General features: G+C 41.4%; 1 protein-coding gene across 3 annotated transcripts in view; it reads right to left on the bottom strand.

The window, feature by feature from the left end:
• Positions 1 to 4,767: 4,767 nt before the first annotated feature.
• Positions 4,768 to 13,797, bottom strand: part of SNX10 (sorting nexin 10) — a 75,420-nt gene continuing 66,390 nt past the window's right edge. For all 3 annotated transcript variants that reach the window (XM_077491323.1, XM_077491324.1, XM_077491325.1), the window contains 2 exons: positions 7,231 to 7,434; positions 4,768 to 5,975 (listed from right to left, as the gene is read on the bottom strand). In XM_077491323.1, coding sequence (XP_077347449.1) covers positions 5,864 to 5,975; positions 7,231 to 7,434 — 316 coding nt within the window. In that variant the 3' untranslated portion in view covers positions 4,768 to 5,863. The remainder of the gene's footprint in view (positions 5,976 to 7,230; positions 7,435 to 13,797) is intronic.

Below are 13,797 nucleotides of genomic sequence, written 5' to 3'. Positions count from 1 at the left end.
CATTTTTTTCAATGAATTTCATCTATATTGCCGGGACCCGACAATTTATTACAGCTGCATATAGTTTTAAATTACATTTTTTCCTTTAGAAACTGACATTTTTTCAGGAGCAGTGATTTTAATAATGCTTAAAATGAAACAATAAAAATGAAATATTCCTTTAAATATCATGACTGGGGAGTGTCCTTCCTATTCCTGTAAAGTAGTGCTTTTTTTTTTTGCATTGATACATGTCCCCTGGGGCAGGACCTGGGTCCCCAAACACTTTTTATGGCAATAACTTGCATATAAGCCTTTAAAATGAGCACTTTTGATTTTTCACCATCATGTCCCAAAGACTTTAATGGCGTTCGCATGTTCGAAAAAAAAATTTGCCTGTTCTGCTGCAAACAGAACTGGGGGGGGGGGTGTTCAGCTCATCCCCAATATCGATTTTCTAAAAGAGCCAAAGATCTTCCCACAAGTAAGGATGAATATCACTTCATCAGCATATGATTGGGTGTTCAGAGTGAACAGGGCTTTGCTTTTAACATGATTGGATAATGAAGCAAATAATCCTACTATTTTTATTAAACTTTGAACACACTTGTAAATATTAGACACATACCGTTTGTAAAAAATATTACACACATATAAATTTGGGGGGGGGGGGGGGGGGGCTGATTTACTAAATCGGGTGCAGCTGTGCTTGGTAACCATTTTTAGCTTCCGGGTTTTATTGCCAAAGCTTAATTTAACAAGCTGAAGTTAGAAGCAGATTGGCTACCATGCACAGCTGCACCAGATTCTGTGCACTCCCGTTTTAGTAAATCAACCCCCCAATGAGTTATTTTGGGAAGCAAAAATCGATGGGATGGATTGTGCAGTGCAAATTCCCATTTCTTTTTACTTAATCTAGAAAAAATAAAAATATATGTTCATAATCAAACCAAGTGAATCAAGGCTACATCAAGATGGTGGTGTATGTAGCAGCTTTCACTTTCTTCCGAGTCATCATACAGGGAATTTGAGTGTGGAGTGTTCTCCAATGGAATGTTACACCCTATGACCAACTTGGATCAGACTTATTCTGCCCTTATAAGCAGCTATGAACACTCACATTACAATATAATCATACAATCTCCTTTGAGACTGAGTTCACACTTGTGCAATCACAGACATCGCATGGGAGTTGCATCGCATTACTGTGCAGATCACATGCGATGTTTGTGCAATGCAAATTCAGCCATACAGTCTGTATGGCTGAATTTGCATCGTATTAGTCAGACCAAAATTGTGCAGGACCCTTTTTTTGGCCCACACTGGAATGGGTGTTCACACCTGTGCGATACAATTCCTGCACCATTTCACAGTTTGCACTGCAAAACGATCTGGGGGCGTTATTAAAACTTTACACGGACACCCGCAGCAGTTCGCGGAGGTCAATGTGAACAGTTTCAATTCAGGTGCAATGCGGGAACCCACACAGGATTCACAGGGTTCCCTGCATCGCACTAGCCTTAATCTACCAACAACTACATAGTGCAAAGGCCTTCCTTGATTAGATAGAAGCAGAAGGGATGTTTACGTAGGGCCTCATATTAGATAGTTTTGGTAAATCTAAATGAATTGCACAGTAAGGCTCTCCATACATTATACTATACACTTTCAATTTGTATGCAATCAGGCAGGCCCTTGCACCACAAAATTGAAGGTAAATCTAAAAGGAAATTGAACAAGAAAATTGTATAATATATGGCCAGCTTAAAGCTGTCCATACGCAGTCAAGACCCAACCACTACACTACCTGTCTTGATTTTGCCTGTTCTCCCACACACCAAAGACATACCGGTCAGTTAATTGGATCCCATTTAAAGAGGAAGTAAACCCTTTCAAACCACTTTGACCTACAGGTAAGCCTAGATTAAGGCTTACCTGTAGGTCCAAGCAATATCTCCTAAACCTATATGGTTTAGGAGATATTTGCCCGAAAATGGGCACCGCTGTCTAGGGCGCATGCGCCGTAGACAGCGGCGCGCAGGCGCACTAAATGCGGCAAGTCCAAGAATGGATCTGCCTAATTTGTCGACTCCCGTGCGCATGCGCGGGAGTGACGTCATCGCGGCTTCGCCGAATGGCAGCGGCGGAGCTGCGAGACGCGACTCCCGTGCGCATGCGCGGGAGTGACGTCATCGCGGCTTCGCCACTGTCATTCATCGGAGCTGCGAGACGCCACCAGCAAGATGGATGCGGCGGACTACAGGGGACAGCGGCGACTTCGCTGGCTCCCGTGTCAGGTAAGTGACACATAATGAGCTACTATGCGATGCATAGTAGTCCATTATGCTTTACCTTTGCAGGGAAAAAAAGAGGAAGTAAACCCATCAGGGTTTACTTCCTCTTTAAATTGGCCCTAGTATGCGAGTTAGGACCCTTATATTGTAAGCTTGTTGAGAGCAGGGACTGATGTAAATATAGAATATACAGTTGTGCTCATAAGTTTACATACCCTTGCAGAATTAATGATTTCTTGGCCATTTTTTTTTAGACTATGAAAGAAAAGTTTTTTTGTTATTCACTCATGGTTAGTGTTTGGCTGAAGCCATTTATCAATAATCAACTGCATTTACCTTTTAAATCATAACAGAAACTACCCAAATGACCCTGATCAAAAGTTTACATACCCCAGTTCTTAATACCGTGTATTGCCCCCTTTAACATCGTGACAGCTTGTAGTCTTTTGTGGCATTTGTGGATGAGGCTCTTTATCTTCTCAGATGGCCCATTCTGCTTGGCAAAAAGCCTCCAGTTCCTATAAATTATTGGGCTGTCTTGCATGAACTGCACGTTTGAGATCTCCTCAGAGTGGCTCAGTGATAATGAGGTCAGGAGACTGAGATGGCCACTCCAGAACTTTCACTTGATGCTGCTGTAACCAATGACAGGTTGACTTGGCCTTGTGTTTTGGATGATTTTCATATTGGAAAGTCCAAGTACGTCCCATGTGCAGCTTCCTGGCTGATGAATGCAAAATGTCCCTCCAGTATGTTTTGGCAACATACTGCATTAATCTTGCCATCAATTTGGACAAAATTTCCTATGCCTTTGTAGCTCACACATCCCCACAACATCAGCAATCCACCTCTGTGTTTCACAGTAGGAATGGTGTACCTTTCATCATAGGCCTTCTTGACTCCTCTCCAAATAAAGAGTTTATGGTTGTGGCCAAAAATCTCAAATTTTGGTCTCATCACTCCAAATGACTTTGTGCCAGAAGGGTTGAGGCTCGTCTCTGTGCTGTTTGGCGTATTGTAAGTGGGATACTTTTGGCATTTGCGTAGCAATGGCTTTTTTCTAGAGACTTAACCATGCATCCCATCTTTCTTCAAAGATGTAAGGGTCTGTCAGGAGCCTAGAAACTCATTGACCTTTTATACACACAAACTAATTACAAGAAAACAGGTCACAGGTGAGGATGGTTACTTTTAATAGCCATCCAAACCCTTTTTTGTCAACTTATGTGCATGTTATCAGGCCAAAATCACCAAGATATGTAAACTTTTGATCAGTCATTTGGGTAGCTTCATTATGATTTAAAGAGTAAAAAACAGTTGATTGGCTGAACCATGAGTGAAACAAAAGTTTGTGTTATCGTTCATAGTCTATGAAAAATGACCAAGAAATCAAAGTCTGCCAGGGTATGTAAACTTAGGAGCACAACTGTATATGTGAAGCGCTACATAAACCGATGGCGCTATATACCATATTTTTCGTTCCATGAGACACACTCCCTGCCCCCCCCCCCAAAAAAGGGGGGGGGGGGAATGTCTGTGCGTATTGTGGAGCGAATACTGTGGAGCAAATACTGACCAGGCCTTCCCCCGTCACAATACCAGGTGGCCATCTCCTGGCTGAGCCAGTCACTCTCACAGAAGACAGAGCAGCCCCAGCGGCCAAATGGAGTATTGCCGCAGCAGCCTGCTCTGTCTTATATCTGAGAGAAAGGCAGATGTGATGACGTCCTCACCAGTCACAGGTCAGGCTGCATTTCATGGCCACAGGTAAATTTTAGTGCATCATTTGATTCAGAATAATTTTTTTTCTGATTTTCCTCCTTTAAAAGCTAGGTGCGTCTTATGGAGCAAAAAAATATGGTAAGTACCTGAAATAAATTAAGATTTCTTTTGTTTATGCCGAATCAACTGACATTTGTTCCGTGGATGGATGGATCTTCAGTGCAGGCTACTGCATTCTGACAGCAGGCATCTGTGGCTGTCAGAATACCTGAACAGTGCCTACATCTGATTGGATAAGGGCACGGTTTGGCCAAAAAGTTTCCTCCCTGCCCCTTCAATAAAATGTAGAATAAAAAGGCAATTTTTGTTGAGCCAGGTGAGAACGACAAGGCCACCGATGGAATAAATTTCATTCAATTCAGAAGGATAGACTGAAGTTCAAGCTGTGTATGGCAAGCTTAGGATAGTAACATATTGTGAACTTAAGTAGCCTGGACTTTCAGAAATTTTAACTACAGATAAGCTGCATCGACAGACTGCAAGGATAGATCGGGGGGAATTTATCAAAACCGGAGCAGACAGAATCTATAGCAGCAACCAATCAGCCTCTAGCTTTCATTTTCAAAGCTTAGCTAAACAAGGTGAAGCTAAAATCTGATTTGTTAGCATGTGCAGCTGCTCCAGTTCTGATAACCCCCCCCCCAAACATGTAGTTTGTAAATCCCCCCACCAGTATGTAGTTTAAAAAAAAAAAAAACATACAAACACAAACTTTAATTCAATAATCTTTATTAAAGTACACAGATTCCACAAACGTACAACATAAAAATTCAATCTAAAAACATACATAGTAAATTCAAAGCAAAACAAAAAAGACCAGCAGCACCTGTCCAGGCAGAACAGTACATATACATATAAAGTACTATATGGCATCTCGCACATTATTTCACATTGTAGTCAGCTGTCCTGACCGGCATAAAGTGCATACAGTCTTGCTGAAAAGTGTTTGTGAGGGTAGGTTGAATTATGGAATGGAGATGTACAGAAAAATTGCTCCCAGTATACAGGTTGAAAAAAATAAAATAAAAATATATATTTTTTGTTTTACAGACAGACGTTGCTTCACAACTAGAAAAGACTCCTTGTTTAATAAGGCAGGTAAGCAATAATCTGAAGCATCCAATCAACTTTCCTGATTCTCTCTACTCAAAAAGGATGAAAAGGTTACTATGAAGCACAGTGTAGTAAAATGTACCAGTGTATCCTTGATTCATTTACAAACTATACCCATCAAATAAATACATATGTTGTACATATACAGTAATCATCTCAGTTGACTTTGAAGTTGAAATAAATGGCTGACTCCCTACACACTGTCTACAGCTAATATTTTATTGAAAATATCTACATGTGCTACATACTTCTATGTTTAAATAAAATATACATGGGTATTGTCAGTAAAATGAAAATGTAACATATCCTCTACTTCCTGTACAATGTTAAACATATCACTTCAATACCATTATCTGGAAAACTAGTATATTTTCCTCTTTTCCAGAGAAATGGACTGACTGATTTGCATATTTCAAACTTTGGTTCCCTTTAAGGCATTTTGGAGTAATACTGTATGTGCGTAAACATAAAGACCCTTACTTCATAAGGCAAAGATTAAAAGTACACCAGAAATGATCCTTCTGTACTCTGTACTAATGGCAGATGAAGTCTGGTTGCTATGGGAGTCTGCAAATCTATGCACCACTCTAGTCTATATGCCTGCTAATGGTACCTTCCTAATAAACCTAGGACAACAGTTCAATAGTAAACTAAAGAATTGCACTTCCAAATCTGTACAGGAGAGGAACAGAGTTCTACTTTGAAGGTGATGGAGCCAAGACAGTTGTCCATGCATCTCCTTGCTCTTTGCTGGGTTTGCAGCCTCGTAGAAAACTGGCGTCAATTGGGTGTCCGAGCACAGATGAACTGTTGGGAGATGAATGCAAAACAATAAATAAAAATAGTAATAAAATAATGTATATATACACACACACCTATATAAATTGTTATTTCTGAGAGTGTTTCAGTTATTACTATGTTTAAACAGTAAGAATTCTGAGAATTGCTTCACCTTTAGCAACCTAGGCAGCATATTGCATTTAATGAGCCTAGCAATCATTTTATCCACATACTTGTAAGCCTAGGGTCACATATATGTGATGTGTTTGTGTACAATCATCATGGGTACAGCAGCCCATTCATTTGAATGGGTTGCTGTACCCGCTGAAATGCAGGGGATAAGTTGTTTAAATCACGAAGCACCGAGTCGCATGGTGCAACAGCACCATGCCATTTGGTGTGCAAAAATCGCTCCACTTTTTTTGATGCATGGGGTGCCATTAAGGATTTTTGGCACCTCCTTGAGTCTTTTAAAGTGCAGTGTTTTTTGCTTGCACAAGTGTTAACTTAGGCTAGGATAAGAGGAGCAATAAAAAAAAAAGATAACCACTGTGCTGCATTACTAAATAGGATGCACGGCAGTTGGAAAAAATGTGAAAAATAGCTGGTGAAATGCACATGGGCTTATTTACAGTGTAATATATATATATATATATATATATATATATATATATATATATACACATATATACATACATACACACACACACAGTCCATTAATGAAAATAAAAAAAATGTTGTGAATTTTGTTTTATTAATGGTCACTGTAAATAAGCCCATGTGCAGAGAATATGATCACATCCATAAACTTACAAAATATAGATTTCCTTTTCTTGGGGGGGTGGTATAATCAGGATCAGAGAAGTGAGGAGGGTGCGCAGCAAGGGAGGGGATGAGTAGGGGGATGGGGAGAAGGAAATTGGTTTTCACAACACACTCAAAGCCTGAGTAGCAGAGGAGAACTTTAATTATCTCCAGTCAGAAAGAGAGACAGGAAATTTGGACTTTTAATTAGCCATTTGGAGTGTGGTTAGATTCTTTTTTTTTTTTTAAACCAGATAATTTAAACGCGAATAATTCAAGTCTGACTAAATGAAATTCACATAATCAGAATGCAGATAATTGAATTTCTACTGCATCCATTAATTCAGTGTGGAGGTGTGCGAGGCCTCTTATGAGAAGCCTGTCACAGCTCAATAAAATCTCAGTCAATTAATTTTTTCATTATCGAAGTATTATACCAACAACAGAAAATAAGCGGGGCTACCACACATGAAAGTACCTCTCAGGAGCCACGTTACAACTTGTTTGTTCTTCCTCCTCTTCAGGAAACCGCCGGTTTGATTTGGCAAACTTGTGGATAGCGTCAGCCACTGAGTATTTGGTCTGCCCGGATACACAGGCTTCTATTTCCTCTGGAGCGAGCTGGGTTTGTAAGAAAAGGTGAAGGCGGCTGTCTGAGAGTAATAGCGGGCACTGTACCACCCTGCAAGGGAAACAGAGGAAGAGATTACATTTAAAGCCGGTTTCGGTCTCAAGGTTTGGGTTAAGCATTTGAATAATTGGAAAGTCCATACATGCCACTTAAAGAGGTTTACAGGAAAAGTGGTTATCATTTGCGTTTGTGTTGCTGGTTCCGCTCACTTACTGCCAATGGTAAAATGTTAACGGACAGGAACAGAGCTCTGGATAGCAGTCAAAACCCAACAAAGGGTTCTAAACCTTCCCCTACCAAAACAAGAACTCTGGTCAAACAGTCTTTTCTAGTATTTGACACTATGGGGAAGGGTTCATCATTTTTGTGCAACTTTATGTACTGATGCACATACATATACATACACACACACACACACACACACACACACACACACACACACAAACATATATGAGGTTACCAGAACAGGAGTAGGTGTGAAATACTCCAGTGAGGCTACTTTGATGGCAACAACTGTCAAAAGTTGGGATTTCCCTTTATTTGTGGTAACGTTCCACTACCTAAAGAGGAAGTGCAGGAAAATCTACCCAAATGGGGACAATAAAAATTTGACAGAGGTTCTCTTCATGCTATTCAAATCATGACAATACCACATTGATTTCAGCATAAGTTCCTGGGCCTGCACAACTGCTGTGGTCATCATGAGTGCTGTACCTGAGGGGTTTTTATTATGACTAGATTCGCAGTTAAATGCTTGCATTGCAGTGCATGTTTTACCCTCTAGGCCTCATGCACACTGGACCCTTTTGCAGCTGCTTTTAGGGGTGTCCGATTGTGTTTTTTCCTGCTTCTAAACTCCCCTGCATGTTAGTCTATGTGTCCATGAACACAGATGATTTTGTCAGCATTTAGTGGCAGGGGCTTTTAGAGGAGCAAAAAAAAAAAAAAAAGACCCCATTGCCAGTGCGTCCAGGAACAGCAGCATTTTGGCATAAAAAAAGCTTGATGCTTGTTAACACTAGGCGCTCCTAGCGCTAGAATGAATTCATTTCAATAGCCAGCATAAATTATTACTCTGGCCAATGAAATGAATGTCTAAGCGACTGACACCTGTAAAATGCACCTAATCTCATTACAAGCATCAACCGTTTTTTATGCCAAAACTTTGCTCCCAGGAAGAAATTCTTTTTTTAGGTGCGTTTTTAAAACATCCAGTGTGCATGAGGTCCTATGACATGTTGAAATTCCTATCCAAAGCCCTGGAGAAAACAAAAAAAAAAAAAAAAAAAAAAAAAAAAAAACACTGCAACCTTTTCGTGGCCAATGCATTGCATTAATGTGAACACTATTAAAAACAATGGAAACCTTCTACACATGCATTAAACACACTGCAAGGCTTCATACACACTGGACATTTTTACATCTGCATCTAGGGGTGTCGGTCGTTTTTTTTCCCCTGCCTCTAAATGCCGCCCCCCCCCCATGTTAGCTTGTGTGTCCATGCACACATACACTTTTAGCAGCGTTTAGTGGCAGGAGCTCTTAGAGGCAAAAAAAAAAAACACACACACAACACACCCCCTTCTGCCAGTGCGTCCAGGTGAATCAGAGTTTGAGCAGAGAAAAAAAATAAATAAAAATAAAATAAAAACAAAAACACGTTACTAGAAGCTAAAAACGCCTGAAAAATGCCTCATCTGCCATCCCAGTGTGAAAGGCTGAGTGCTTTCACATTGGGGCACTGCGCTAGCATGACATCCAAAAAAGTCCTGCAAGCAGCATCTTTGAAGCACTTTAGGAGTGGTGTATACACCGCTCCTAAAGAGCCCCTGCCCACTGAAATCGATGGACAGCACCGCAGAAGCACCTCGGCAGCAGCACATTTAACCCTTTATATGGCCGCTAGCAGGGGCTTAAAAGTGCCCCGCTAGTGGCTGAAAAGCGCCTCTAAAACTAAGGTAAAGCGCCGCTTTACTGCCGATGCCCCCGCGCTTTCAGTGTGAAAGGGCTCTTAGATCAGGGGAGGAGAGCGGCGGGAGGTCACGTGACCGCAGAGGTGATCTAAAATTAGGCATTTATCAGCATAATTTTAAACAAACATTTACAATGTGTAGTAATCCTACTCTTTACTACTACTTTGAGCTTTTAAAATGAAAGCTAGAAGCTGAGTGATTGGTTATCATGCACAGCTGTTCCAGATTCGGCTTGCTCCAGCTTTGATAAAATTCTGCTAGCTGTTCACTAGCTAGTTTGAGGGGAACGAGCATGGTCTAAAGGTAGGCTACATAACCTGGTGTAGGTCCCCAAAAATATGTGTGTTATTTTCATTATTTAGGTTGTTGTACATTGTGCATTCAAGAACACACACAGCCACAATTTAAGGAACCAATCATGGACCAAAGTTCTTCTTTAGCTTATGATGAATCCAAAATCCATAAGCAGAGGAAACCTTCATTAAATATCCACAGGATAGGTGATCAGCAACCCCACAGATACAAGCAGCTGAACTTCTATGCAAATCTTCACTTCTGTCTAGCTTGCTCGCCTCTCTTCCTAGCCTCCCCATTGGTTTTCTAATGAGATGGGAAATCTCCTGAGACTTGGACAGGTCAGGGCCTACCTCAGCTTTCACAAGAAAAGTCATGATTTCATACAGTCTCGGTCTTCCAATTGTTTTTGAAGACCTTTACTCATGGCGTTTTCCTTAAACTTGTCACAACACTTTACACTTGTTTTTAGAATATATTATGTGTCATCTAGAGTTCTGCTTTACAACTCATTTAGAACATGCAATAAAAGCCTTGCAAAACAGTTTAAGCTTTATTCCAGTGGCATGCATTGTGTCTTAAAGGCCACTTCCATGACAGAAGATGCAGCCTTCTCTAACCTGAGGTGTCACAAGCCCAACCTGTTCTTTCCCAGACTTGTGTAGCTGAGCGCTCATTCCTCAGCATCATACTGCGTATGTCCTCCGTGTAGATCTGGTCAATACACTACAGTTACAAATGACTGTAAATGATGTTTGCGCTGTAATGGTTCTCTTAAGACACCAAGGGCCATATTTATCATGTAAATTTATACGAAAGCAAATTATCGTAGCAGTAGAGGTTTCTGGTGAATAATACTTCTGTCATCTTAACTACAATGTAATCTATATATCTTTCAAATAAATATCTAGTGTGCCACATAACAAACAGTCTCTTTAAAAACAAGTATGGGCAAAGCCTGGACTAAATCATTATAACAGCCACGTGTGCCCATGAATCAGGAACAGGACAGGAAGAATTTGGAGTCTGGAGAGTTGGCAGTAACAACGCAGGAGAAGGAAAGAAAGATCATTTACTGGCCACCAAAGAGCTTCTACAGCAATGCCCAAGATGCAAATAAAAGCAGGATACGCGGCCAGAACTCAGCGTGGCAAGCTAAACATTCGTAGCCCATAATAAGCAAATAAAAATTAGATGGATGTGTTAATCAACAGCCAAATAATCAAATACCAGAAAAACTCATGAGCTAAAACACCACACATTATTTTAACTGCTGCTAAATTCAGGAGCTTACAGTGGCGATTAGGGGGTATTAAAGTGAGCATACACATCCTTTTGGTAGCAAGTGGATTTTGCAGTGCTGCAGTTCCAGGTCATGTTATCCAATGCCACAGCAGCAAACTGGAGCACAGTCAATGGTGCACGAGAGGCTCACATCTATTCTCACTGACACCAAGTTCCTGAAGGTATGGGACCCCTGGATTACCTTTTATGACAGTCTAGGTCAGCTTTTTTCAACAAGGGTGCCTTCAGGTTTATTCAGGGGTGCCTTAGCAAAAGACCTAAAAAAAAAAAAAAAAAAGCCACTACAACCTTTTAGCTGCTGGTGTCCTGTCAGAAAGTCTGCTTACTCCTCAGAATATGCAAGGGAAGTGATGTTCCAGCACAGCCATGTTGGTACACCCGCACTTGCTACAGTAATCCTACAGTCAGAAGGCAGCAAGCGTACAACTTTTTACACCACTCAAGTCTTGCATTTCACACTTAGTTTTACCAGTGAACTGAACTTATATAGTAAAATACAGTATTTGGAAGTCCGTGTGACTGTTTTGATGTTGAATTTTAAAAGCATCGGCAAGCCTGCTGATTTCACACATTTGCTAATCTGACAGAACACTGCTGCTTTTAAAATTCAACATCAAAACAAACAGTTTGATGGATTTCTAAATACTATATTTCACTATACAAGTTCAGTTTACAGGTAAAAACCAGGTGGGAACTGCAGTGGGCGTAAAAAGATGTCCGCTTGGCGACTTTAGACTGTAGGCTTACTGCGGACAAGTGCAGGTGTACCAAGATGGCCACTACGGACCGTCACTAAGGTTGCATTTTCTGATAGAACTCCGGGATCCTAACAACCAATGATGTCCCCATGTGATAAGGAGAAAGTTGGGCCCCTGCACAGCATCCTTTTTGCCTCTCTCCGTCACCGCTGGGGTCACATTAGCTGAGTGAGGGAGATGAGAAACACAGCAATACAAATCAGTACCAGTGTGCAGCAGTGTATCTGTATTTGGAAGAATAAAGCACCTCTAACTTTGGGTGTACTAAGTGTGTGGATGTTGCTGCATTATGTGTAAAGCTTTTTTCGTTTTTTACATTTACATAGAATTGGGTGCCTCATTTTAAAGCGGAGGTCTACCCTAAAGTGGACCTTCCACTCATCGGAACCCTCCCCCCCTCCGGCGCCACAATTGGCACCTTTCAGGGGGGAGGGGGGTGCAGGTACCTGTACAGTACAGGTATCTGCACCCACTTCCGGGATAGCTCTCTGCGGAAAGGGGCGTAGATTACGCCCCTTTCCGAAGGTCCCCCGCTGCCTGCTGGGAAACACACAGATCCCAGAGGCAGCGGGTCCATCCTCATTGCACAGTGCGACTCGCGCATGCGCAGTAGGGAACCGGGAAATGAAGCAGAAAGGCTCCACTTCCTGATTCCCATACCCAAGATGGCGGCGGCAGCACCCGAGAGACGATCGAGAGATCGGCTTCGGGTGCCGACATTGCGGGTGCGCTGGACAGGTAAGTGTCACTATTTTAAAAGTCAGCAGCTGCAGTATTTGTAGCTGCTGGCTTTTAAAAAAAAAAAAAAAAAAAAACAAAAAAAAAAAAAAAAAAAAACACAACAACAACGCGGAGTCCCGGCGGACTCCCGCTTTAAAGGGTGTCTTTAGTGAAAAGAGGTTGAAAAATAATGGTCTAGGTTTAGACTGTACTGTTACAGATATGACTGCTTGAATAGACTCTTCATCTGCCCCCCGCAAGCTCCCCTTTCCTTCAGCCCCCCCATTCCTAAAGGCCACTTAGGATGATATGGGCCACCCTTTACCCCTTCCCTCTGGCGCCCAGTCTTTTCCCCATTTCCCTACTCTCAGAGGCATGAAGCCATAGTGGCAATACATTTCCTCATGGTTTTGCCTTCTGAATCATAGCGCTACTGGATTTGTATATTTTCTAGTCTTGTTCTCGGTTGTGAAGAAATTGTGTTCTCTCTCTATGTCCAAACGGGCTCGTTGCCATGTACCAGCCTCTACTGCAGTACTTTCATCATTCGTAGCATTACCAATGCACTTGTCATGTATAACTTTTTGTACCTTCAGTTACGAAAACTTTAAAAAAAATCCAATAAAATGAAGAAGAATGAAGACTACCAATGTCAGCCTCCACAGCATGTAGTATTGCCAAGTTTAGATCAGAACACAAAGTTACAGCCCTGTGTCCATGAGCTTTTGTTAACGTCATAACAGTTTCTCTCCCCTTACAAGTCTAGGGATGCAAAATCAACTCGACTCAGGTCAACTGGACCAGGCAATGAATTCTAAAAGTACCTCAGAAGGGTCTCAAACTGATGTCAAAAGAATGCTGCATTTTTCCCATAGGGACAAGCCTAAAAAGTAAGCAAGTCACCTGAGACGGGCCCTTATGCGTATCCAAAGCCACTCTGCCATACTCTAATGTCTCCATAATGGTTTAGAATTGAACCAACTCTTATGCTGGCCATACACTATAGGAAAAATTGGCCGAATTTACAAACTCGTTCTTCATTTTTTAGGCTCAAAAACGTCCGATTATCGATTTTGTGCCCATTAACTGTACAAAAAGACAAACTGTCTAAATTACAGAATTTCAGTGAATTAATCATATAGTATATGGCCAGCATTGGATTAGGTTCACTTTAAAGAGAACACAGCATAAGATTTCAATGAAATTCTTCAACAAAATAGTGAGATGCCATTAGGTGGAAATCTGACACATTCAGACTGTGCTGCCACACCATTTCCAGGATAGAGTAGTAAACTGCATCGGGCTTTACCACAGGTGATCAGTTCATGAAGCCACTATGGAGCTCACAATTACGCATTTCATCC

The sequence above is a fragment of the Lithobates pipiens genome, unplaced genomic scaffold, assembly GCF_037356315.1.
Source record: "Lithobates pipiens isolate NorthernLeopardFrog02 unplaced genomic scaffold, aLitPip1_a1.2 Scaffold_19, whole genome shotgun sequence".
Taxonomy (NCBI): Eukaryota; Metazoa; Chordata; class Amphibia; order Anura; family Ranidae; genus Lithobates; species Lithobates pipiens.
The sequence above is the reverse complement of the archived record's forward strand: the minus strand, read 5'-3'. Positions and strand labels throughout refer to the sequence as shown.